This window comes from Geotrypetes seraphini, chromosome 5 (assembly GCF_902459505.1).
Source record: "Geotrypetes seraphini chromosome 5, aGeoSer1.1, whole genome shotgun sequence".
Classification (NCBI taxonomy): domain Eukaryota; kingdom Metazoa; phylum Chordata; class Amphibia; order Gymnophiona; family Dermophiidae; genus Geotrypetes; species Geotrypetes seraphini.
In genome coordinates this window covers 269,641,591-269,668,236 of record NC_047088.1, presented here as the reverse complement: position 1 = coordinate 269,668,236, position 26,646 = coordinate 269,641,591, and the positions used below count along the sequence as shown (strand labels likewise).

The 26,646-nt window shown below is 44.5% G+C and overlaps 1 protein-coding gene across 1 annotated transcript in view; it reads left to right on the top strand.

Annotated features, from left to right (window-relative positions):
• Positions 1-26,646, top strand: part of ADCY10 (adenylate cyclase 10) — an 803,671-nt gene that overhangs the window by 463,511 nt on the left and 313,514 nt on the right. Inside the window, exon 24 of the mRNA XM_033944139.1 lies at positions 18,610-18,690. Coding sequence (XP_033800030.1) covers positions 18,610-18,690 — 81 coding nt within the window. The remainder of the gene's footprint in view (positions 1-18,609; positions 18,691-26,646) is intronic.

The window sequence follows — 26,646 nt, the reverse complement described above, 5'->3', positions numbered from 1 at the left end:
TTTATTGTTACTTGATGAAATTTGACTTTTTGTTCTCATAGACGTTCCAAATAGAATTGTATCATAGGATAGAGCTACATGGTTTTCTAATAAACAATTAATTTGAGACCAAATTGATTTCCAAAAGGCCATGATACAGGGACAAAAGTATATTAAATGATCTAGAGTCCCTGCTTCCAGATTACAATGCCAGCATCTATTAGACTTAGAGCTATCCAACTTTTGTAATCTTACTGGGGTCCAAAATGCTCTATGTAACAAAAAGAACCAAGTTTTTCTCAAAGATGCAGACACTGTACATCTCATTCTCCAAGACCAAATTCGTGGCCATTGAGATGCAGAAATTTGATGCTTAATCTCAATGCTCCAAATGTCTCTAAGACCAGTCTTTGGTTTTTTATTCATAAACTAGTCTTGAAGCCCGTTACATTGACGGGTGCTAGAATAGATGTCTGTCTTTCTTTCTGTCCGTCTCTCTGGCCCCGTCTGTCATTCTTTCTCTCTGCCTCAGCACTGTGAGGTTCTAGAGAATGACACGGTGACAGAATCCGTCACTGCCACCGTCCCCACACATAACCGAGGGAAACCATCCCATGCCATTCTTTAGTGTTTATCTCAACTTCAGTCCTTTTACACCAGCATTCTTCAATGAGTGGTTGTGTCCATTCATACTCTTGATTCTTCCCTCTCTCCTGAAAGAATGCAGATGGTTTATTGAGGTTATCCGCAGGGATGGGGACAAATTCTGTCACCGTGTCATTCTCTAGAACCTCACAGTGCTGAGGCAGCAGCTTTAACCACATCAAATTTGGTACCTTTCCATTATATTTTCAGAGAATAGTTTTGCCCCCAGTTATCCAGCCACTGGTCTATTTTTCTTCCCCCAACCTAACTAAAGCAAATTAGCTCTGACATTCCTGCATCTGAGGCATATGACTCCTGCCATTGAAAGGCAATGTTTCAAGAAACAGATTGATCTGACAAAAGTTAACACCAGCCTTTTTGTGAGGGGGGGGGGGGTTGGGGGGAGGTGATCACTTGGGTAACCAAGTCTACTTCTACCTTTGTAGTTACCCTGGAAGACTGTTTATAAGCATCTTAAATAAACTAAAACCCACAGGCAAAGCCAGCATCTCTCTCTGTTAACAGACCACTACGGTGTCTTTGTAGAGCGCTAGGAAGCCTCTGTAGCCCTTCAAAATACCACTGTCAATAATTTGAAGGTGGGCTGTCTAGGACTTCCACAGGGCTCCCTCACCGCAGGGGAAGTGCCTCCGGGTGGGGTATTTGGCCTAACGCGCCTTACCGTCACTCCATACTTGAGCGCGATGCCCTGCAATTTATCGCCGTCGCCCACGTAGCTCTTGGCCAGAGGCGCCATCACGCTAGCCAAACTGCCGTAGGAGCGCATCTTGGTGCGGGCCAGGCTCTGGGAGAGCCCACGCAGACCTCCATCAAGGAAAAACAGCATTACCGGCCAAAGTTTATTTTAAAGTTTAAAGCCGCTGCGGCAGCTCCTCGCACTATCGCCGCCTGCATCAGAAGCCTTCTCCGACGCAGGTGTGGCTCATGAGAGGAGCCGCCGCAGCGGCTTTAAACTTTAAAATAAACTTTGGCCGGTAATGCTGTTTTTCCTTGATGGAGGTCTGCACGAGCAGGGAGGCGGTGTGGGGCCATTTATTTTTAATTTTGAAGGCGGCGCGAGCTGGAGCAAGTCATCTATCTGCAGACCATCCTGGCCTGGCGTCTGCCCTCCGCCGACAGCCGCCTTGCCTCAAAGCCCTCCTCCTGGCAGCCGACGCTCTGCGAGTGCTGGTGTAGCGCATGCACACTCGTGCCGCCACATCCCCACAGATCAGGGAACACGCGCTTACCATTTTATTATTATAGATTCAGATATCAATTTATACCACTGTGCGGCCTGGTGTCCCAAGAAATCCGCCTGAAAGCATAAGAACTCCAGACTATACTGATTATTAAGATTTTTCCATTCAGGGAACCCCTCCTCAATAGCCTTCTTAAGCTGCAACCATATAAAGCTTTGTGATTTGTTGAAACCATATTTATGTTGCAACTGTGAACAATCAAGCAGTTTACAATTTGAAATAACATCATTTAAAGTTCGTATACCTGCAATAATCCAATGCTTCCATACGATTTTAAAACCGCCAACTTGAATCTTGGGGTTTAGCCATAAAGATTGATTTGGATTTGGAGTTAAATTGCTGACATAACACAAAGTTTTCCATGTATCCACCAATATTCTATTCTCTTTATATTTTCTAGGCATTTTAACAGTAAGAACATGAGATAAATTTAGAGGAAACAAGAGTTGCCATTCCAAATACAACCAATCCGGGATTTTTTCCATGAGCTTTGGGAGGACCCAATACATACCCTGGCATAAAATATAGGCTTGATGATACCTATAAAAATTTGGAAAATTTACTCCACCCTCCGCAATTGGTTTTTGTAAAGGTACTAAGGCAATTCTGGGTATTTTACCCAGCCAAACAAACTTTGTAAGAATACCATTTAACTTTCTATAAAAAGACCCCTGAAAAAAAACTGGTATCATACTCATTTGATAAACCACAGGCAATATCATCATTTTAATAGTTTGGACTCTCCCCCACCAAGAAAGATGTAAAGGATTCCATTGCTCACACATTTCTGTTACTTTTTTTAATAAAAACTTTTCATTCTTTTTCATTGTGTCTTCTAGTGTATTTTTTATTCTAATACCTAAATACTTTAATCCATCTTCTTTCCATACAAATGAGAATGAATCAAATAATTCTTTAGTGCAATGCACATTAAGTGGAAGAATTCCTGACTTGCTCCAATTTATCTTATACCCTGAAAATTTTCCAAATTTCTCTATCAATTCAAGCAAGCATGGAATGGTAATTTCTGGATTTCTCAAATAAAGCAGTATATCATCTGCATATGCAGAGATTTTATATTCCCAATCTGTACAAGGAATACCTTGTATCCCCTTTGCTTGTTGAATGGCTAATAACAAGGGTTCTGAGGGGGCGCTATTGAGCCGAGAGACAAGATGGCTGCATAGTATCCTCTCTCCTCCTACAATTTCTGGAATATCGATACGGAGCAAGATTTAAAATTTACTTTTTCTAAGTATCTCTAGCTCAATCTCTCTGTGAGATGTCTACTTCTAAAGCCTCTAAATCTGAGACCTCTCCGAATTCCGGTTCTAAACGAACGAAGCATGATCCTCCTTCACCGGAAAAATCGTCTATCAGTAAGCCAGCTTATGCCTCCTCCGATGCAGTCTTAGACAAATTACGTGCTTTGAAAGAGTTAATAACAAAGCAATACGACATCACTTGTGAAATGAAAAACGATATAACTTCACTTACTGCCTCCTTTGCTGCTTGCACAGCACGTGTCGACACACTAGAAAATAGGGCAGACATGGCGGCACTCTCCTTCACACAATTTGAAGAACGTGTGCAACAAAGATTTAAAAAGTTGGATCAAGATTTTGAGGATCTTTGTAACCGCAATAGACGGAATAACATTAGAATCATTGGTCTAAAAGAACAAGCCGAAGGAACTGACATGATCGGATACCTAACTAACTTTCTTCCAAAAATACTCAACATTACTTCTGACCTCCCGCTGCAGTTCGAGCGCGCACATAGAGCGCCATCTTTCTTGAAACCAGGATTAACCAGACCAAGACCGATTGTGGCAAAGCTTTTGAAATACCCGCAAGCGCTACAAATCCTCACTGCTGCTAAACTAATAAAGGATCTATCGTTTGAAGGGAAAAAGTTTCTAATTGTTCCTGACCTTGCACAAACCACAGCACGGAAGCGCAAATCTTTCCTTGAAATGAGAGCGCGCCTCAAGTCTATGGGCGCGAGATACGGCTTGCAATACCCAGCCAGAATGATTGTAACCATAAACAACTCGACGAAGCACTTTGAATCCCCGGAGCTGTTACAGTCATTTCTGGATAATCTTCAAACACAAGGCATGTCGTCCGCTTAAAATTTTCACTAACCTGCTTCCTGATCTACTTGACTTCTCAGTTTAATATACTTACTGACCCTCGAAGATTTTCTTTCGTTTCCGGCTGCACGTGGACCAGCTGTTAATGGCGCTAGTGCTCACCGACTGCTTCAACTCACTACGCTGCTGACTGCTAAACTAACTGACTTTTAATCCAAGTTACTGCCAAGTTACTGCTGCTGTCTATTTACTGGACATTATAATGGGCAGTGAAGCGACAGCCTTCCCCAGCGGCAAGAGCAGCGGAGCGCAGCGCGGCAAGAATCAACACGGCGAAACACTAGGCAGCTGCAGACATGGCGTCTTTCAAAGCAACCCTCAGCAGAAGAGATTCGTTGGAGAGAGTGATCGGTGCGGGTAGGGGTCGTAGCCATGGCGCTACTAGGTGGTCTGCCACTGCCTTGCAGACGGACTTCCATTACTTCTTTGCAATATTTTTGCTTGCACTGTGGTATTGTTTCTTTGTCTGCTCTTATCAAAGATAGCAATGTCTTAATCTGAATTTCCTTTTTCTAATCTGACTGTATTGATCGATAGACCTTGAATATTGCTCACACTATACTGTTGCTTCCTTGTAATCTAAAGGTCTCTTTGACTATATGTTTAGACTTTTTTTTGAGCTACTTTTTCTTTTTGCTCCATAACTGTTTTTGATATGTTTATATGGAGAGAGGACTCCTATGTGCCACGGAGTCTCTCTTGGTGAATGGAACCAATCTTTTTTCTCTGTTTTCTTGGCTGGACCTTTTTAGTCCTTATGCCTGTTACTTTTGCTAGAGCATGTTGCTCTGTGTTACAGAGGTTATGTGTGTTAGTGTGTTATAGTACAGGGCGTATTGCATTTTTTTCTTTTCTACAATCTATCTCTGAAGGTTTTTACTTTTCATCAGTATTTGAATATTATGCTTTCTTAACTTTATGTCACTGACAAAACAATCCCAGGTCACTGTTGTCTCCTGGAATATTAATGGACTGAGAAATCCCATTAAAAGGAAGAAAATACTACTACACTTAAAAAGAAAAAAACCGGATATAGTCATGTTACAAGAAACTCACCTCTCATCTACTTCTATTCTAACCAAATCCTGCCCTTGGATTGAATCTGCTATTGATTCTCCATCCACTGGGAGAAAAGGAGGAGTCTCTATCCTATTCTCAAAATCTTTCAAACCCCACATTATTAAACAGGAGATAGATCCTAATGGTAGATGGATAATTGCTCAAATAGAAGTCCATAATATCAACTTTTTATTGATAAATGTTTATGCGCCTAATGGGGATTCTCCGGAGTTTTTCTTAACTCTTCTTACCCACATTCAGTCCTTTGATCCTCTACCGATTATTTTAGCAGGAGATTTCAATATTCCCTTTGACCTACATATTGATAAACAATCTACCACTAAAATAACTCCGCTTAAATCTCATATATCTTTTCATTCGCTTATTTCGCAATTGCATCTTATGGACTCTTGGCGAACCCAGCACCCTTCCGCTAGAGAATATACCTATCATTCAATACCTCACAATAGTTTTTCACGACTAGACTATATTTTCATATCACAGCATCTCATCCAATCATTAATCAACTCTTCTATATCACCGATACTCATATCTGATCATTCTCTAATTTCCTGTGTTTTAACTTGGGCTCCTGACCTTGTTCCTAAATCCCCTCTATGGAAAATGCCAATTTCACTTATGGAGGACGACCAGACTGTGCAACATATAAAAACCTTTATTAGTACTTATTTTAAACAAAACCCCTATTCAGATACCAATCCTTTAATCACATGGGAAGCTTTTAAGGCCTCGCTAAGAGGGGAATTTATTTCTCTTGCTTCCCATAAACACAAATTGGAAAAATCCGCTCTGACAGACTTAGAAAATCAAATTTCAACATTAGAAAACAAATTTTCCATTACAAAAGATCCTCTCCAGTATAATACTTTATGTCATCTCAAATATCAATATAACTCTATCCTCTCTAAACAGGCTGGAATGCAAATTTTTACGACCGAAGCTGTGTATTATGCAGAGGGAAATAAAAGTGGTAAGTTACTGGCCTCCTATCTAAAAAGGAAAAAGCATAAAATTCAGATTCCCGCCATCCAGAATAGTGATGATATAACCGTAACCTCCTTCACTGAGATTTTGACAGAGTTTCAAACTTTTTACGAAAAATTGTATCAGTCTGACTCACCCTCCGTGTCGTCTTCCTTATCCTCCTTTCTACAGGGAATTGAGAAACCCAATTGGTCTGCAACAGATGTACATATCCTAGAGAAACCTATTACTCTAGAAGAATTACAGATCGCTCTGAAACAACTACCATCTCATAAATCCCCTGGAGCTGACGGAATTCCAGCGGAATTTTATAAGATTTTCCAGAATGATTTAATATACCATCTACACCATCTATTTCAGTTCCTGACCCCTGAAAATGTCATAAATTCACGTTTCTCTGAAGCCATTATTACTGTCTTACCAAAACCTAATAAAAATCTTGTTCTGGTACAGAATTACAGGCCCATTTCACTATTAAACGTGGACTACAAATTATATGCGAAGATTCTAGCCAATAGGTTAAAAATGCTAGTACACAAAGTTATCCACCCAAATCAAATAGGCTTCATGCCTGGTAGGCTAATTGCTGATAATACTAGATTATTTTTTCATTTGGCACATATTGCGGAACATTCTAAGCATCCTATTATTGCCCTTTCGCTTGACGCCGAGAAGGCTTTTGATAGAATTGAATGGAATTATCTTTTTTCTATCTTAAAATGGTTTGGTGCTCCCTCTTCCTTTATTAACATGATCAGAGTTCTATATGCTGATCCTTCTGCTAGAATTATTGCAAATAATACCCTCTCTACATCCTTTCGACTACATAGGGGAACTAGACAGGGATGTCCTTTGTCTCCCTATTTATTTAACCTTGCGCTTGAACCCCTATTACTTCACATTAGACAGAACCCGAATATCTCAGGTATAGTATGTAATTCCTTTGAAGTAAAGCTCTCTGCTTACGCAGACGATGTGTTTTTGTACATCTCTAATCCTGAGACATCTATAAAAGAACTTCTTCGAACCATTTCAGATTACTCCTCTTTCTCAGGATATAAGCTCAACCAAGATAAAACAGAATCTTTCCCTCTTAATCATTATTCCAACTCCTCCATGATTAAGCCCTATCAGCTCCAATGGACGCCCACAAAAATAAAGTATCTTGGTATTGAACTCACCACATCCATTGAAGATACTATAAATATCAACTCTCAACATATTCCTCAACTAGTCAAGACTCTGATTCACTCTTGGCATCCGTTACACTTATCATGGTGGGGCCGTCTTGAAACAATTAAAATGATGTTAATGCCTAAAATAAACTATATTTTACTTATGATTCCATCGCTTTTCCCATCTGTCTTTTACAAAAAACTTGACTCACTCCTGTCCTCTTTCCTTTGGAAAAATAAACAACCACGTATAGCCCTCCAAAAACTTAAGAGAACTAAAGACAAAGGTGGTGTTTTGTTCCCTGATTTTCTTATATACCATAAAGCATTCATCACCCACCAAGGTCTTTACTGGTTCACAGAAAGTGATATATACTCACCAATATGGTTCGAAGTGGAAAAACAAGCTATACAACCACTTCCTCCCTCAACTTTATTAACGACTTCTACAATTAATCTCCTCAGTCCCATTTTAAAACAGACGTCACAATGCCTACTAGAACTTGATTCCCAGCTAGATCATCCATATCTCCGGTCGCTGTCACTCTCCTTGTGGTTTAACACTCATATTCTTATAAATAAGAAACCTTTTCTATGGAAGGAATGGATAGATAAGGGTATCTTGTGCCTTTCTGATATTTTGGATACAGACTATAAATTGCTCCCTTTTAATGTTCTCCAAACTAATTTTGGCCTTCCTGCTTCTTCTTATTTTAAATGGTTGCAACTTAGACATTGTATATCTGCTATCCCCTTTATTGATTCTCTTCATTCCCATATACCAACCTTGCCTCAAATAGCTTCACAATATTTGACAACAGGCCATGTTGCCTCTAGACTATATAAATTGTTATTAATGAACAACATACCATCCACTCTAGTACTTAAGGAAACATGGGAAAAAGACTGTAATTGTCAAATTGACACTAAGTCCTGGTCTCTTTTATGGTCTAAAACCATAAAAGCAGTTTCTTCAGCCAGTACATTGCAATCTATGTACTTCTTGTATCATAAAGCAATATGGACTCCTTATAAACTTAAAACATCTGGCCTTAGTTCTTCTGACATTTGCTGGAATTGTAAATCACACCCTGGTTCCATCATTCACATGTTATATGAATGCTCTTTTACTTATTCCTTTTGGTATGATGTATGGACTATTATGCAATCAATTTTCCATTTGAAACAAGAATTGCCTTTTCAATAGTAATGTTTAAATCTCAATCTCCGCATATTCTTCTTGTAGAACAACATAAAAAACTATTTGATATTCTATTGATATTAGCGCAAAAACTAGTCCTTTCAAATTGGAAATCATCCGATTTACTCCATGTTCATCACTGGTGGAATATGGTTTTGCAACATCAAAAATATGATCTACATCTATATAGGAAAAGAGGTCAGTCTCGAGCTGTAACAATGAGATGGTCTCCTTTAGTTGCATATTTACAAAATGTATGTACCTGAGTTTCCTAAGCTTAATCTTGCCCTTTCCATTTTGTAATTGTAAATGCAGTTTGCCACTGTACTCTGTACCTTTTTCTTTTGTTCTTGTTATCTGATTTTTGGAAAACTAATAAATCTTCATGGTAAAAAAAAAAAAAAAAAAAAAAAAACAAGGGTTCTAATACAATATCAAAAAGCAAAGGAGATAATGGACAACCTTGCCTAACCCCCCCTCCGCAAATTAAAATGCTCTGATAAATTATTATTAATGTATAATCTTGAAGCAGGGGAGCTATACAACGTCTGAATCATTTGTATAAATCCTGAACCTATACTAAACCAATCTAATGCTTGATACATAAAAGTCCATTCAACTCAATCAAAGGCTTTCTCCGCTCTAAAGAGTATATTTCTGCATCTCGATGGCCATGTATTTGGTCTTGGAGAATGAGGTGTACAGCGTCAGCATCTATGAGACAAACATGGTTGTTTTTTTTGTTACATCGTTCTTTTTGGACCCAGGTTAGATTGAATAAGTTGGATAATTATAGGTCTAATAGATGCTGGCATTGTCACCTAGACATAGGAACATTGGATCACCTACTGTTTATTGTCCTATGATACTGAGTTTTTAGAAGTCGATTTGGAGACATATTAATAATATTTTAGAGTCTGTGATCCCCTTGACTTATGAGGGAGTGATTTGTGGAACTGTGTTGCATGTAAAGGATCCCTTAGATAAATATAAAAGAGACTTTTTAATTATGACAGGTACAGCTGTGCAGTTGATTACACGCAACTGGAAAAGTTGGGACCGTCTTAATTTTACGTTCTGGTGGGCAAATTTATGTTTATTGTATAAATATAAAAAAATGAATGCTGATTTGTCAGGGAACACAAAAATTTTTAAATTAATTTGGGGCCCATTGCTGTCTTTTGTAGAATTATTATAGTTTTAATTTGTTTGTTGTAATAATTGCACATCCGGGGGGGGGGGGATATATATGTTTAAATGATCTTCTGATTTATGATTTTTTCTGGGAGGTTGGGAAGGGAGAGAGATATTTTTGTTAAGGGTTGATCTGTTTCTGAATGTTTATAAGTGCTTAATTCTTAGATTTAAGACAAGTATGTTGTATTGCACTTTTGTAAGAACTGAAAATTTAATGAAGAATAAATAAAAAAATAAAATAAAATGAGCACTCGAAGTGATTCTCTGTCATCGCCGAGTGATTCTCTAACCTCGTTGTGCCATGTTCTGCTTCCATGTTATGTCGGCATTTGCTCAGTTGTTTGTATTAGATGTATAGGTTATGGGTGCTCTGTGGACTCGGATTCCCAGAGGGCTTTGCTTTCCACAGAGCATGGGTCCGCCTCCTTCTCCAGTCTGGGGACAGCAGTGGCCATATTGCTGAGCACATGCCTGGATGAGAGCCTAAGTGTGGTGGTGTTCTCCCACCAGGTTTTTCCACCCCTTCAATTCTAACGATCTAACACAGCTTAGATTATTTTCTAAGGGCCAGATCATGTTTCAACCCCGACCCGATTCACTAACCTTCTGCCCGATCTGATCCGCACTTGTGCAGAGAGCAAGCGCATGTGTGGATCGCATCTACAAGCAAAGAAGATGGTCTGCGCATGCATCTGGATCGCTCTGCAGCGATCCGTGGGTTCGCTGTGGGGCGTGTCTCTGATCACATTAATTTGCATGAGGACTCATAGTGAATCGGTCACCCAGCAAGACTCGGCCACGGATCACCCAACAAAGGTTAGTTTAGTGATTCTACGCCTAAGTCTAGAGAATGGCGTCATCTCTACAGAGTTAACACTCCCAGTGTAGCCCTGATAAGCTGGTGGAGTGAGAAGGCTTGAACTGCATTGAACTACCATCTGACTGTAAGTGGTTTAATAAATGAAGCAAAGAACTGTTCAATTAATTCAGAGTCTGGTTGGTGACATCAAGATTACAGAATTAGGGGTTGGCTGAACAGAAACTTCTTACAGTAGTCAATATAACTCAGAGAAGTCCTTGCTTTCAGCACTAAAACCTGAGATAAGAACATAAGAACATAAGAAGTTGCCCCCGCTGAGTCAGACCAGAGGTCCATTTTGCTCAGCGGTCCGCTCCTGCGGAGGCCCATCAGGCCTAGTGCCTGAACAGTGGTCCCTGATTAATTTTGTAACTTACCTCTATTCCCATCCCTATAATCTACCTTTAATCTGTACCCCTCAATCCCTTTGTCTTCCAAGTACCTATCCAAAGCTTCTTTGAACCCCTGTAGCGTGCTCCTGTTTATCACATCCTCTGGTAGCGCATTCCATGTATCCACCACCCTCTGTGTGAAAAAGAACTTCCTAGCGTTTGTTCTAAACTTCTCCCCTTTCAATTTCTCTGAGTGCCCCCTTGTACTTATTGATCCCCTTAATTTGAAAAATCTGTCCCTGTCTATTTTTTCTATGCCCTTCATGATCTTGAAGGTTCTATCATGTCTCCTCTAAGTCTCCGCTTTTCCAGGGAGAAAAGCCCTAGCTTTTTCAGTCTGTCAGTATATGAGAGGTCCTCCATGCCCTTTATTAGCTTAGTTGCTCTTCTCTGGACCCTCTCAAGTACCTCCATGTCCTTCTTGAGGTACGGCGACCAGAACTGAATACAGTACTCCAGGTGCGGGCGCACCATAGCACGATACAGTGGCAGGATGACTTCCTTTGTCCTGGTCGTGATACCCTTCTTAATGATACCCAACATTCTGTTTGCTTTCCTTGAGGCCGTGGCACACTGCGCCGATGCCTTCAGTGTTGTGTCTACCATCACTCCCAGGTCTCTTTCAAGGTCGCTCACTCCTAGCGCTGATCCCCTCATTTTGTAAGTGAACATCGGGTTTTTTTTCCCTATATGCATGACCTTGTATTTCCCTATGTTGAAACTCATTTGCCACTTTTTGGCCCATTTTTCCAGTGTTGTCAGATCTTTTTGGAGTCTTCGCAGTCCTCCATGTTATTGACCTTGCGATATAGTTTGGTGTCATCCGCAAATTTAATAACCTCACAATTTGTTCCTGCTTCCAGGTCGTTAATGAATATATTGAATAGGAGCAGTCCCAGCACGACCCCTGTGGAACTCCGCTCGTGACCCATTGCCAGTCTGAGTAATGTCCCTTTACTCCAACCCTCTGTTTCCTGTCCGCCAGCCAGTTTTTGATCCATCGGTGGACCTCTCCTTGCACCCCATGGTTCCATAGCTTCCTTAGTAGTCTTTCGTGTGGCACCTTGTCGAAGGCTTTTTGGAAGTCAACGTAAATGATATCTATGAAGTGAGCTGTAGCTGTATAGTAGGAGTTAGACAGCACATGCCACATTTGCACTGAAATTTGCCAACAGGTCTGAGCTGTCGTAGCCTTACTTTCTGATCAGTGCCTGAGTTCTGATTTGGCTTAGGCACTGACAGGAAAGTAAGGTTTGACAGCTCAGAACCCTCCCCCATGCAAAATAAAATATAACAAACAAACCCCAAATTGAATAATAGCAGGAGGCATGCCCACTCGCTCCCACCGCACTTGCACAATCTACGACTCTACCCCCACCTCTACAGTGGGAGAGATGCCCACTCTCTCTCACTGTGCTCACACAATCCCCTGACTACTCCCCACAGCAGGAGAGATGCCTACTCTCTTCTGCTGCACTTACACAATCCTCAGACTCTACCAACTCGACAACTCCCCCCATGCCCCTGCCAACCCCTTCCCTCCCTACCTTATTCAGGAAGTCCGGACAATGGGGTGCTTACCCTCTGGCTGACAAGCCCACCTCTTACAAAATGGTGGCCCTTCCCCTTCTCAGTGCATCCTGGAATGTGCCAGGGAGGGGCCTAAGGCTTGATGCGAGGAACTGGAGGGCCTGAAGAAGCAAGTCAGACTACTGGAGGGCATAGTACTAGAACTATAAACACTTCTAGAAGTTTAGGAGGAGATCAGAGAGACAGAAAACTTCATGACTGAGAGGAACATTGAAGAAGTAGTCAGGGAGTTAGAGAAGTTCATCGAGGAGGCATACAGAGAAGCCATGATAAATCAACAGCAACAGAGGAACTGCCAAGATACACCTACAGTAAGTGAAGACCACCTGGAGGGCAACCACAAAAAAGGAATAGATGACACAGCAGCGGGACCTGGAAATAGAGGAGGGAATCCACAGGAAGACAAGTCCAGTGCAAGCCAACGCTGGGATGAGGAAAAATGGAAGTGTGCTGAGGACACGGACTTGCAGCTAGAGAGATGGAAGTACAAGGACACGGACCTGCAGCTATAAAGGCATGAGAAGATAGAGATGACATCAGTCGTCATGGGGGACTCCATCATCCGACAAGTTGACAGCCACATAGCGGGAGGAAGAAAGGATCAGCTGGTGACTTGCCTACCAGGAGCCAAGGTAGAGGATATAGTGAGCCACATTGACAGGATCATCAACAGTACGGAAAGGGGAGATATGGCAGTGGTGATCCACATTGGGACAAACGACATGAGCAACAGGAACTACAGCAGGGAAACACTGAAAGACCAGTTCCGAATGCTAGAAAGAAAGCAGAAGACCAGAACACCGAGGGTAGTGTTCTCGGAGATCTTGCTGGTACTCAGGGCCAACAGGAAGAGACAGATGGAGCTGCAAGCAGTCAACGCATGGATAAGGCGCTGGTGTGAGGAAGAAGGATTCCACTTCATGTGCAACTGGACGACGTTCAGGAGGAAGGGCAAGCTATACAAGAAGGATGGACTCCACCTCAGCGGAGACAGAATGAGGCTACTTGCAAGCAACATCAAGCGAGAAATTAGAAGTTTTTAAACTAAGAAGGGGAAAGCCAACAGTCGACCAAGAGTCGATGGTTCGGGAAACAGTATACTCAGAGGATGCCGTCCAAGAAGATTGCAGGGAAGACTCAATGGATCATAGGCAAGATAGAAATCCTGACAGATCAAAAGGGATAGAAGCGAGAGAGACAGAAGGGCGAAGGAAATGCAAGAAAGTAACAGGCCGCAAACTTAAGTGTATGTATACAAATGCAAGGAGCCTAAGGAATAAGATAGGGGAATTGGAAGTTATGGCTCAAAAAGATAACCTAGACATAATCGGCATCACAGAAACATGGTGGAACGAGGAAAACGTCTGGGACACTGTGCTGCCGGGATACAAGCTATACCGCAGAGACAGAGTAGGACAAAAAGGTGGGGGTATTGCCCTATACATAAAAGAGGGAATTGAGTCTATCAGAGAAAACATACTGGAAACGAACAATAAGGTGGAGTCTCTATGGGCCACAATACCGGGAACAAATGGAACGGATATGAAGATCGGCATCTACTACTGACCTCCAGGGCAGTCCAAAGAGACTGTGGAGAAATGACGGATGAGATTAAACACAAATTCAAGGGAGGCAACACAGTTATCATGGGTGACTTCAATTATCCGGGGATGTATTGGAACCTAGACACCTCCAGCTGCAGTAGGGAGACCAAGTTCCTGCATGCTGTAGGCGATTGCTTCCTGGAACAACTTGTCAAGGAAAATATGAGAGGAAATGCAATTCTGGACTTAATTTTAAATGGACTACAAGGACAGGCGCAAGGTATAGAAGTAGAAGGGATGCTGGGAAACAGTGATCACAATATGATCCACTTCAACCTGGACACAGGAACAAAAATTCAATCCAGAATGACGGCCATGGCACTGAACTTCCGAAAAGGGAACTACGAAGGGATGAGAGTTATGGTGAGGAAGAAGATTAGGAAGAGGATAAGCACTGTAAATATGCTAGAGAAAGCATGGTCCACTTTTAAGGACACAGTCACTGAAGCGCAAAATATATATATACTGCGTATCAACAAGTGTTCTAAGTGGAAAAAGAATAAGGAACCGGCGTTGCTCACTGTAACAGTGAAGGAAGCGATCAGAGACAAGAAGGACAAAAATGGAGGAAAACTGGAAAAAGCACAAACAACATCAAAGCAAGTGCCATAAGGTGGTAAGAGGGGCCAAAAGACACTATGAGGAAAAAATAGCCAAGGAGGCAAAAAGTTTTAAGCCATTCTTTCAATATATTAAGGGGCAGTGGCGTACCTAGGGTATATGGCACCCGGGGCCCATCATTTTTTGACACATACCCCCATCTATATGAAAAATATGATTTTTAGTAACAATCCACATATCGCACAAACTGCAGTGAGCACTAGAACACCAACACATACATTGTAAAACTAAACAAGCCAGATCCCACACAGTCAATTGATCCTGTAGTCAATGCCAACTGAAAACTATGTTCTTTTCATACACACAGAATAGAGATACACCCTCGCCCAATATGGAATAATCACAAACTAAAAATAGAAATATGTAGACAAAAGTTAAACTGAACCACCAAGAAACCAGACCCTGGATACAATGCAACACCACAAAAACAGTAACACATGTCCTCTAATACAGTGCAAAATATAAAGACAGTAGATGTAAATTTGAAAAAACTGATAAATAACAATCACCACTTTACAAATTAACAAATAAAAATAAAACAAATAATGAGAAATAAAAAAATACCATTTTATTGGACTAATCCCCGTAAGCTCGGTCCCCATCCTCGCAAACCACCTGATTCCATCCACACAAGCCTTGAATTGTTTATATTAAAGTATAAAATAAACAATATTCTGTACAATTGTCAATTTATAAATCAGCGTCTTCTCCCCACTCTCTCTTCCCCATTTCCCTTCAGCGTCCTCAGCCCACTCTCTCTCCACTTTCCTTCAGCGCACGCACATAAAAACAAGCAAGTAATTTATATCATTTTCATTCTATTCATTCATAGAAATTAAAGTCTAAATAATGCCAGTCACATAACAAAACATGATTTTACAAAAATAATTCCCTGCACAGTCAAGCCTGCAAGGATTACTAGATGTCTTTCAGCAGCTCCCCTCCCTCCCCCCCCCTTACCTTTGTGGCCAAGTCAAAATGATCTACCAACAATAAAATTTTAAAAACACAAAGCACACCGTATGTAGAGAACATGTTAATTATCATTTATATTCCGCGGGTTTTCAAAGAGGTCAAGGCAGATGACTTTATGCAATGTCACCTCAGTAACAACTATACAAAAATAGACAAATATTCCCCCTCCCTTTTTACTAAAACGCGATAGCGGGTTTTAGTGCAGGGAGCTGCGCTGAATGCCCCACGCTGCTCTCAACGCTCATAGGCTCCCTGCGCTAAAAAACGCTATTGCGGTTTAGTAAAAGGGGGTCATAGTGCAAAATATAGACAGCATATATAAATTCTCAAAGCAGACACATTTTGATCACTAAATTGAAAATAAAATCATTTTTCCTACCTTTGGTAATTTCATCAGTCTCTGGTTGCACTTTATTCTTCTGACTGTGCATCCAATATTTCTTCCCTTCTTTCAGCCTCCTGTATGCTTCCTCTCCTCCAGACCTCATTCCCTCCCCAAACTTTTTCTTTGTTTCACCCTGCCCCTTCTTTCTTTTTCTCTCTCTCCATACCCCCTTTCTTTCTGTATGTCTGTTTTTCTCTCTCTCTCCGTGCCCCATTTCTTTCTTTGTTTCACCCTGCCCCCTTCTTTCTTTCTCTCTCCATACCCTCTTTCGTCCTGTATGTCTGTCTTTCTCTCTCTCTCCGTGCCCCATTTTTCTTTGTTTCACCCTGCCCCTTTCTTTGTTTCTGGCTCCCTGTCCCCCCTTTCTTTCTTTCTCCCTGCCCTCCCCTATGCCACCACCATTGGTAAAATGCTGCCACCGCCACTGGGGAATAGGCTGCCACTGCCGCCATCGGGAACAGGCTGGCACCAAGTTCGCCTTGCTTCTCTTCCCCGCAGGGCTGACCAATTCTCGCCACCCGACGTCAATTCTAACGTCGGAGAGGACGTTCTAAGCCAGCCAGGCAGCGATTGGCTGGCCCAGAACATCCTCTCCGACGTCAGAATTGATGCGGGTGGCGAGAGTTGGTCGGCCCCACAGGGTATAGAAGGGAGAACTCGGCGCCGGCCTGTTTCCGATGGCGGCGGTAGCACTCAAGTGGCTAAAGAGCCGCAGTTTGCCAGCCTAGGGAGAACAATGGAGGGTGGCCAGCTGTGCACCCCCTTGGGACGTAAACCCGGGGCGGGGCAGACCGCCCCCCCCACCCCCCCGCCTTGGTATGCCACTATCTGAACCTCACTCCCTCCCTATGACCAAAAATTCTCCTTTCTTCTATTCCCCGTGTACACAACCATCTCTTTCCCTCCCTTCCTCTCTCCTAAGTCCATGCCTTCTGTGTCCAAAAACACATTCCCTCCCCCACCTCAGCATCTCTTTCCCTCCCTTCCTCTCTCCCAAGTTCATGCCTTCTGTGTCCAAAAACGCATTTCCTCCCCCACCTCAACATCTCTTTCCCTCCCTTCCTCTCTCCCAAGTCCATGCCTTCTGTGTCCAAAAACACATTCACTCCCCCACCTCAGCATATCTTTCCCTCCCTTCCTCTCTCCTAAGTCCATGCCTTCTGTGTCCAAAAACCCATTCCATCCCCCACCTCAGCATCTCTTTCCCTCCCTTCCTCTCTCCCAAGTTCATGCCTTGTGACCAAAATGCACTCCCTCCCCCCTTTTGTGTTCCGCGTTTGCCTCCCAGCCCATCTTTGCAACTTTCTCAGCAACACGGAGCTCGAGCCGCGAGGCTTGTCTCCTGTTTCCTGCCTGCCCTGCCGCACCCAAATAGCCGACCGGAAGTATTCTCCGACGTCAGCGCTGACATCGGGGAACACTTCCTATCGGCTATATGTGAGCGGCAGGGCAGGTAGGAACAGAAGATGAGCCTCGCGGCTCGAGATGTATTTAACTCCGCGGGTCCCCCGTCCAGCTCTCTCCTGTGCCCCCCCTGCCCCCCCTAGGTACGCCACTGTTAAGGGGAAACGACCTGCGAAGGAAGCAGTGGAGCCATTGGATGACCATGGAATAAAGGGAATACTAAAGGAGGACAAAGCCATCGCCGACAAACTGAACACATTTTTTGCATTTGTATTTACCGAAGAGGATATATCCAATATACCAGAAGCCGACCGGCTATACACAGGAAATGAAGATGGGAAACTGACAGGGTCGATGTTCAGTCTGGAAGAGGTATGCAGGCAGATTGATAGGCTTAAAAATGATAAATCCTTGGGACCGGATGGCATCCACCCGAGGGTAATCAAGGTACATAAGAACATAAGAATTGCCGCTGCTGGGTCAGACCAGTGGTCCATTGTGCCCAGCAGTCCGCTCACGCGGCAGCCCCCAGGTCAAATACCAGTGCTCTAAATGAGTCCAGCTTCACCTGCATACATTTCAGTATAGCAGGAACTTGTCCAACTTTATCTTGAATCCATGGAGGGTGTTTTCCCCTATAACAGACTCCAGAAGAGCGTTCCAGTTTTCTACCACTCTCTGGGTGAAGAAGAATTTCCTTACGTTTGTACGGAATATATCCCCTTTCAATTTTAGAGAGTGCCCTCTCGTTCGCCCTACCTTGGAGAGGGTGGGAGCAACCAAAGGGGGATAAAGCAGTGTACTTTCTGCTCTCATACGTGACTGCTCTAGGGCTGTACTGTATGAGGTTAATAATAACGGAATGTAGGAGAAACTGGAAACTTTTGTATTCATGGAAGATCAAAGCTAAGGGGTTCCTAGGAACCTGATTGATAAAGGCAGCCATTTTAAAAGCATCGGACTGATCTAGGGGATCAGCAACATGTATAATATGTTTTGTCAAATGTGGAACACATTATGAGTTTAGTTTGAGTGATTTTAAATGTATTTTTAACATAGAAAATGACAGCTCATCCATACCATATCTTTCCCTTTTAATAGAAGCTGAGATTGCTGAAGAAATTGTGAAAGTTTGTTTGCTACCAGTGATTTCTCCCCAGACTGAAATGTGCTCTGCTAAAGGTAAAAAAAAAAAATATATATATATATATATATATATATATATGTATCTAGGAAAGAAAAATATATGGTACTAGGTGAGACTACTACATAACATAGAAACATAGAAATTTGACGGCAGAAAAGGGCTATAGCCCATCGTCTGCCCACTTTTCTGACCCACCCCATTAAGTCTGAGTACTAATGACCTAGTTCCTTAACTCTACCCTCGTAGGGATCCCACGTGTATGTCCCATTTATTCTTAAAGTCAAGCACGCTGGTGGCCTTGATCACCTGCATTGGAAGCTTGTTCCAGTGATCTACCACCCTTTCTGTGAAGAAATACTTCCTGGTGTCACCATTAAATTTCCCTCCTCTGAGTTTGAGCGGATGCCCCCTTGTGACCGAGGGTCCTTTGGAAAAGAAGATGTCGTCTTCCACCTCGACACGTCCTGTGATGTATTTAAATGTCTCAATCATGTCCCCCCCTTTCCCTGCGTTCCTCTAGAGTGTAGAGCTGCTATTTGTTTAGTCTTTCTTCGTACGGGAGACCTTTAAACCCGGAGATCATCCTAGTGGCCATCCGTTGAACCGACTCAACTCTAAGCACGTCTTTATGGTAATGTGGCCTCCAGAATTGCACACAGTATTCCAGATGAGGTCTGACCATGGTTCTGTATAATGGCATTATGACTTCAGGTTTGCGGCTGTTGAAGCTTCTACTGATACATCCCATCATTTGCCTTGCCTTGGATGAGGCCTTCTCTACTTGTTTGGCAGCCTTCATGTCTGCACTGATGATTACTCCCAAGTCTCGTTCTTCTGAAGTCCTAGCTAATGTTTCTCCATTTAAGGTGTAAGTTTTGCATGGATTTCCGCTGCCGAGATGCATGACCTTACATTTCTTAACGTTGAAGCCCAGCTGCCACGTCGAGGACCAGTTTTCCAACGTAAGCAGATCCTGCGTCATACTATCCTGCCGATTGCTTTCACTTACTATATTACATATTTTGGCGTCATCAGCGAATAGTGTTACTTTACCCTGAAGCCCTTGTGTCAAGTCCCAGAGGAGCCATGCCAGGCGTCTGAGGATCCAGACAGAAACAGCTCCATTGAAGATCAGGTGAGGGACCTTGAGAGATTCATCGAGGAGAGCTACAGGAGGGTCGAGGAGCAGAACCAGCAGCAACTCAGACAGGTGTCATCAGTCGAGAGCCAGGACCCACCGGAGGATGGACCTAGTGGAGAGGCCAGTGGAGAGGCCAGGAGGGCAGAGGAGGCCAAGGACCCCGAGGGAGGAGCGCCCAGATTCACCATGGACACGGACATGAGGCAGAGGAGGCTCTTAAGGAAGGGAAAGACTGCAATTGTTGTGGGAGACTCGATCCTGAGGGAGGTGGACAGTCACATAGCCGGAGGTCGAGAGGACCGGCTGGTGACATGTCTCCCTGGGGCCAGGACAAAGGACATTGCCGACAGAATCGAGAGGATCTTGGACGGAGCCGAAACGGAGGAGACAGCAGTAATTGTCCACTTCGGAACAAATGATGTGAGCCGGAGGAATTTCAGCATGCCTGCGCTAACAGACCAGTTCAGGGTCCTGGGAAGGAAGCTGAAACGGAGGTCACAGAGGATAGCATTTTCGGAGATCCTGCCGGTCCCGAGGGCAGATGCAAGGAGGCAGGCCGAGCTCCAGGAGGTGAATGCGTGGCTGAGGAGCTGGTGCAAGGAGGAGGGCTTCCACTTTGTGAGGAACTGGTCGTCCTTCTGGGGAAAGAGCAAGCTCTACAGGCGGGATGGCCTGCAACTGAGCACGGCGGGAACAAGAATACTAGCAGCCAACGTAAAGAAGGAGATCGAGAGGGCTTTAAACTACAGAGAGGGGGAAAGCCGACAGCTGACCTGATGACGCTTCGGACAGCAGTATCAAGAAAAGATGCTGAATGGGCTGACTGCAGGGAGGAGGACGGGGGTCTGATGGAACTCGCGATCAGACAACGAGGGAAACACCAGGTAACAGCAACTTGCTGGGAGAAGTCTAAGGGGAAGGGGAAAACAGGGGATTCAGGAGGACAAGATGGCACCAGGGTGCAAACAGAAGGCAATAAGGTGGAGCCACAGGGCAAGGGGGAACAAACCAAGGCCCAGGGGACGATAGCACAGGAGGGGGCTGGTACTCCCCGGGGAAAAGCGGGGAGGTGGGGTGGAGGGGACATGGGGAGGAAGAGAGTTGCGAGGGTAAAGGCGGAGGGCACAGCAGAGGCACCGGGAGCGGGAAAACGGCCCGAGACCCAAGGGAAGGCGGCCCAGGTAAAGGCAGAGGTGGAGGACAAACACCGGGACCTACAGTGCTTATACGCAAATGCAAGAAGCCTCATGGCTAAGATGGGTGAACTGGAAGTCATGGCCAAGGGGGAGGACCTGGATATAATAGGAATTACAGAAACCTGGTGGACAGAGGAAAATCAATGGGATGTGGCGCTGCCAGGGTACAAGCTCTACAGGAGGGACAGGACCCACAAGAAGGGGGGAGGCATAGCGCTGTATATAAAGGACTATATCTACTCGATTGGGATCGATATGGCAACAAAGGCAGAGGAGCTAGAATCGCTATGGGTCAAATTGCCGGGAAAGAAGAGTGCAGACATAAAGCTGGGGCTGTATTATCGCCCGCCTGGTGCGTCAGAAACAATAGGACAAGACTTGGAAGCAGAACTGAGACAGGAATGCAGGACTGGAAGTGTAACAGTGATGGGGGACTTCAACTACCCGGGGATAGACTGGAGTACGGGACACTCCAACTCCACGAGGGAAGCAGGATTCGTAGAAGCTGTGAGGGACTGCTTCATGGAGCAACTAGTCAAGGAACCGACGCGAGGGGATGCTACTCTTGACCTCATCCTTAACGGATTAGGGGGGCCTGCAAGAGGGGTAGAAGTGGGAGGAACACTAGGCAACAGTGATCACAACGTGATCAGATTCACATTAGAAAGAGGGTCACCCAAAGTGGGGAGGACCGCAACGACTGCGCTCAACTTCAGGAAAGGGAACTATGTTGCTATGAGGAAAATGGTGGGGAGGAAGCTCAGGAACGGATTTAGGATGGAGACTGTAGGGAGCGCCTGGACCCTTCTCAGGGACACACTGCAGGAAGCGCAAAAACTGTACATCCCCAGTTTCAGGAAAGGCCGCAAGAACAAGCGGTCAAAAGACCCGGTTTGGATGACACCTGAAGTAAAGAGGGTAATCAGTGACAAGAAAGTGTCCTTCCGGAAATGGAAAAGGGATCCAACGGAGGAAAATCACCAGGAGCACAGGAAATGCCAAAAGGAATGCCAATGAGAGATTAGAAAAGCAAAAGGGAAATACGAGGAGGGGCTGGCCAGGGAGGCGAAAAACTTCAAGGCATTCTTCAGTTACGTAAAGGGGAAGCAACCAGTGAGAGAGGAGGTGGGGCCATTGGACGATGGGGATAGGAAGGGAGTGATTAAGGAGAATAAAGAGGTAGCTGAGAGGTTGAACACGTTCTTCTCGTCGGTCTTCACGAGCGAGGACACGTCCAATATACCGGACTCAGAGGAGCTCATGAGTGGGGAGCAGGCCAAAAGATTGGGGCATATAGAGGTAAGTCGGGAGGATGTCCTCAAGCAGATTGACAGACTGAAAAGCGGCAAATCACCGGGACCGGACGGGATCCACCCAAGGGTTCTAAAGGAACTAAGTCAGGAAATAGCGGGGCGCAATCCAGCATGTTTGCAACCTATCCTTGAAAACTGGAGAGGTACCAGAGGACTGGAAACTGGCGAATGTCACACCTATCTTTAAGAAGGGATTGAGAGGTGACCCCGGGAACTACAGGCCGGTGAGCCTGACTTCAGTTATAGGGAAGATGGTGGAAGCAATGATCAAGGACAGCATTTGCGAGCACATCGAGAAAAATGGCCTACTGCGGACAAGCCAGCACGGATTCTGTAAGGGAAGGTCGTGCCTGACAAACCTTCTGTACTTCTTTGAGGGAATAAGCAGTCAGGTGGACAAAGGGGAACCCATAGACATCATTTACCTCGATTTTCAAAAGGCCTTTGACAAGGTGCCACATGAAAGGCTGCTTAGGAAGCTGTGGAACCACGGGGTGGGCGGGGATGTACACAGATGGATCAAGCACTGGCTGTCAGGTAGACTACAGAGGGTCGGAGTAAAGGGCCAATATTCTGACTGGCGGGGAGTCACGAGCGGTGTGCCGCAGGGATCGGTGCTGGGGCCGCTACTCTTCAACATATTTATCAATGACCTGGAAACGGAGGCAAAGTGTGAGGTTATAAAATTTGCAGACGATACCAAGCTCTGCGCCAGAGTTAGGACCAGGGAGGAGTGTGAGGAACTGCAAAGGGACCTCGATAAGCTGGAGGACTGGGCAAACAAATGGCAAATGCGCTTTAACGTAGATAAATGCAAGGTCATGCACATAGGGAAAAAGAACCCGTTGTTCGAGTATAAAATGGGGGGGAGATTGCTGGAAGACACCGGACTTGAGAGAGACTTGGGTGTGCTAGTGGATCCATCCATGAAACCATCCGCACAGTGTGCAGCAGCCTCGAAGAAAGCCAACAGGATGCTGGGCATCATCAAGAGGGGCATATCAACCAGGACGCGGGAAGTCATCATGCCGCTGTATCGAGCGATGGTGCGCCCACATCTGGAATACTGCGTTCAATATTGGTCACCGCACCTCAAGAAGGACATGGCAGTTCTTGAGAGAGTCCAAAGGAGGGCAACGAAATTGGTAAGAGGGCTGGAAAACTTCCCATATGCTGAGAGGCTGGATAAACTGGGGCTCTTCTCTCTGGAAAAAAGGAGGCTCAGGGGGAATATGATAGAGACCTTCAAAATACTTAGGGGCATAGAGAGGGTGGACAGGGACAGGTTCTTCAGACTAAAAGGGACGACAGGTACAAGGGGGCACTCAGAGAAACTGAAGGGAGATAGGTTCAAATCAAATGCAAGGAAGTTTTTCTTCACCCAAAGGGTCGTGGACAAATGGAATGCGCTCCCGGAGGAAGTGATCCGGCAGAGTACAGTACAGGGATTCAAACAGGGATTGGACAGATTCCTGAGGGAAAAGGGGATCGTGGGGTACTGAGGGAGGTGCTGGGGTGTTGCATAAGTATAGACAGCTCACCAGGTCGTGCAGGTGCAAGGCCGGAGGGTTAGGACATTGATGGGAAGATAGGACTTCGATGAGAAACCTAGGGGGCAAGGGGGCCCCTTCTGGTGATTAAGGCAGGTCATGACCTGTTGGGCCGCCGCGGGGGCGGACTGCTGGGCGGGATGGACCTCTGGTCTGACCCGGCAGAGGCACTACTTATGTTCTTATGTTCTTATAATATGTTAAAAAGGAATGGGCCCAGGACTGAGCCCTGTGGCACTCCGCTGGTCACATCCGATGTCTCAGAAAGGGTGCCGTTGACCACCACCCTCTGAAGTCTACCGCTCAGCCAATCATTAACCCAAGCAATTAGTGTCTCACCTAACCCCATCGATTTCATCTTGCTTAACAGTCTACGGTGTGGGACGCTGTCAAAAGCTTTACTGAAATCCAAGTATACAATGTCCAGAGATTCTCCCGAGTCTAGCTTCCCTGTTACCCAATCAAAGAAGCTGATAAGATTGGATTGGCATGACCTTCCCTTAGTGAATCCATGTTGACTGGGATCCCTTAGATTCCCCTCGTCCAAAATCATGTCTAATTTTCCTTTAAGTAGTGTTTCCATGAGTTTACACACTATTGATGTGAGACTCACTGGTCTGTAATTCGCAGCCTCTGCTCTGCATCCCTTTTTGTGCAGAGGAACGACGTTGGCTGTTTTCCAGTCCAGGGGGACTCTTCCCTTACTTAGGGAAAGATTGAAGAGCATGGCCAACGGTTCCGCCAGTACATCACACAGCTCTCTGAGCACTCTTGGGTGCAATTTGTCCGGTCCCATGGCTTTGCTCACCTTGAGTCTTAACAGTTCGCTGTAAACCTCAGCTGGCGTGAATTCAAAATTCTTAAATGGGTCTTCCTTGCTTTGCTTTGCTTCCAGCTGTGGCCCGTGCCCTGGTGCCTCGCAGGTATAGACTGAGCAGAATAATCATTCAGTAGTCTGGCTTTATCGGAATCTGTTTCCACATAATTCCCGTCTGGCGTTCTAAGGCGTACTATCCCGTTTGTGTTCTTTTTCCTGTCACTAATATACCTGAAGAAGGATTAGTCCCCTTTCTTAATGTTCTTTGCTAGAGTTTCTTCCACTTGAACTTTGGCCTCCCTGACTGCTGTTTTGACCACTGCAGACCTTGTCCTGTATTCGATGTTAGCTTCTTTTTCCCCGGTTCGTTTGTATGAAAGAAATGCTCTTTTCTTCTCCTTGACGAGGTACGAGACCTCATCAGTGAACCATCGGGGTTTCTTTTTCCTTTGTTGTTTATTTGCCGATTTTATGTAGCGGACAGTTGCCTCGTGAAGGGTCGATTTTAGGGTTGACCACATGGCTTCCACATTATCAGTTGCTTCTTGGGCCTGCAGCGTCTGTTAGATGAAACCTCCCATACGTGCAAAGTCAGTGCCCCGGAAATTGAGTACCATCGTTTTTGTTTGTGATCTAGGGAAGCCTTTCCTAAGGTTGAACCATACCATGTTATGGTCACTGGTGGCCAACATTTCTCCCACCGAGACCTCCGAGACGCTTTCCCCGTTCGTAAGTACCAGGTCCAGGATGGCCTGGGCTCTAGTACCATTTGTTTGAGCCGTACTCCCTTCATGGACGTTAATATCCTCCTGCTACCACAAGTCGTCGCTGAGAGTGTGTTCCAGTCTACATCAGGCATGTTGAAGTCCCCTAGCAGAACAACATCCCCCCATAAGGTGATATTCTCAATGTCTTCAATTAATTCTGCGTCCTTGTCCTCCGATTGTCTTGGAGGTCTGTATACCACACCAAGATACAGGCATTTTTCTCCACCTCTGGCCTACAAAGGCCTCCTGAATATGAGCACTATTTGAAACTATGACAGAATCTATAGGAACACTAACTATTGGGGCTGGGCAAGAGCAGGATATAGGCCTGCCAAGAATAACTGAAAGAATAGCAAATATTATATTACATTAAGAACTTATTACCTGCAAATATCAGAAGAACATAAGAATTGCCACTGCTGGGTCAGACCAGTGGTCCATCGTGCCCAGCAGTCCACTCACGTGGCGACCCTCTGGTCAAAGACCAGCGCCCTGAGACTAGTCCTACCTGCGTACGTTCTGGTTCAGCAGGAACTTGTCTAACTTTGTCTTGAATCCCTGGAGGGTGTTTTCCCCTATGGCAGACTCCGGAAGAGCATTCCAGTTTTCTACCACACTCTGGGTGAAGAACTTCCTTACATTTGTACGAAATCTATCCCCTTTCATTTTTAGAGAGTGCCCTCTTGTTCTCCCTATCTTGGAGAGGGTGAACAACCTGTCTTTATCTACTAAGTCTATTCCCTTCAGTACCTTGAATATTTTGATCATGTCCCCTCTCAATCTCCTCTGTTTGAGGGAGAAGAGGCCAAGTTTCTCTAATCTTTCACTGTACGGCAACTCCTCCAGCCCCTTAACCATCTTAGTCGCTCTTCTCTGGATCCTTTTGAGTAGTACTGTGTCCTTCTTCATGTACGGTGACCAGTGCTGATTATAAATATACGCAATAAAATGACATTCTTTGTATAGAATTTTGTAGAGTGAACATTAGGAAGTCTGATAAAGCATCCCGTTTTTTAGTTTTGTGTTCAACAGTCTGTTTTGACAAGGTGGCAGGAAGGGTTGTTTTATGTGAACAAGTGACAACAACATGTATTTTAGAACATAAGAAACTGCCACTCAATTGCGAGACAGTGGAACACTTTTATGGTTGAAGAGTCAACAAATCTTCAGCATCACCCCCAAGCTTTCTAGTTGCTGATGCTGTGTT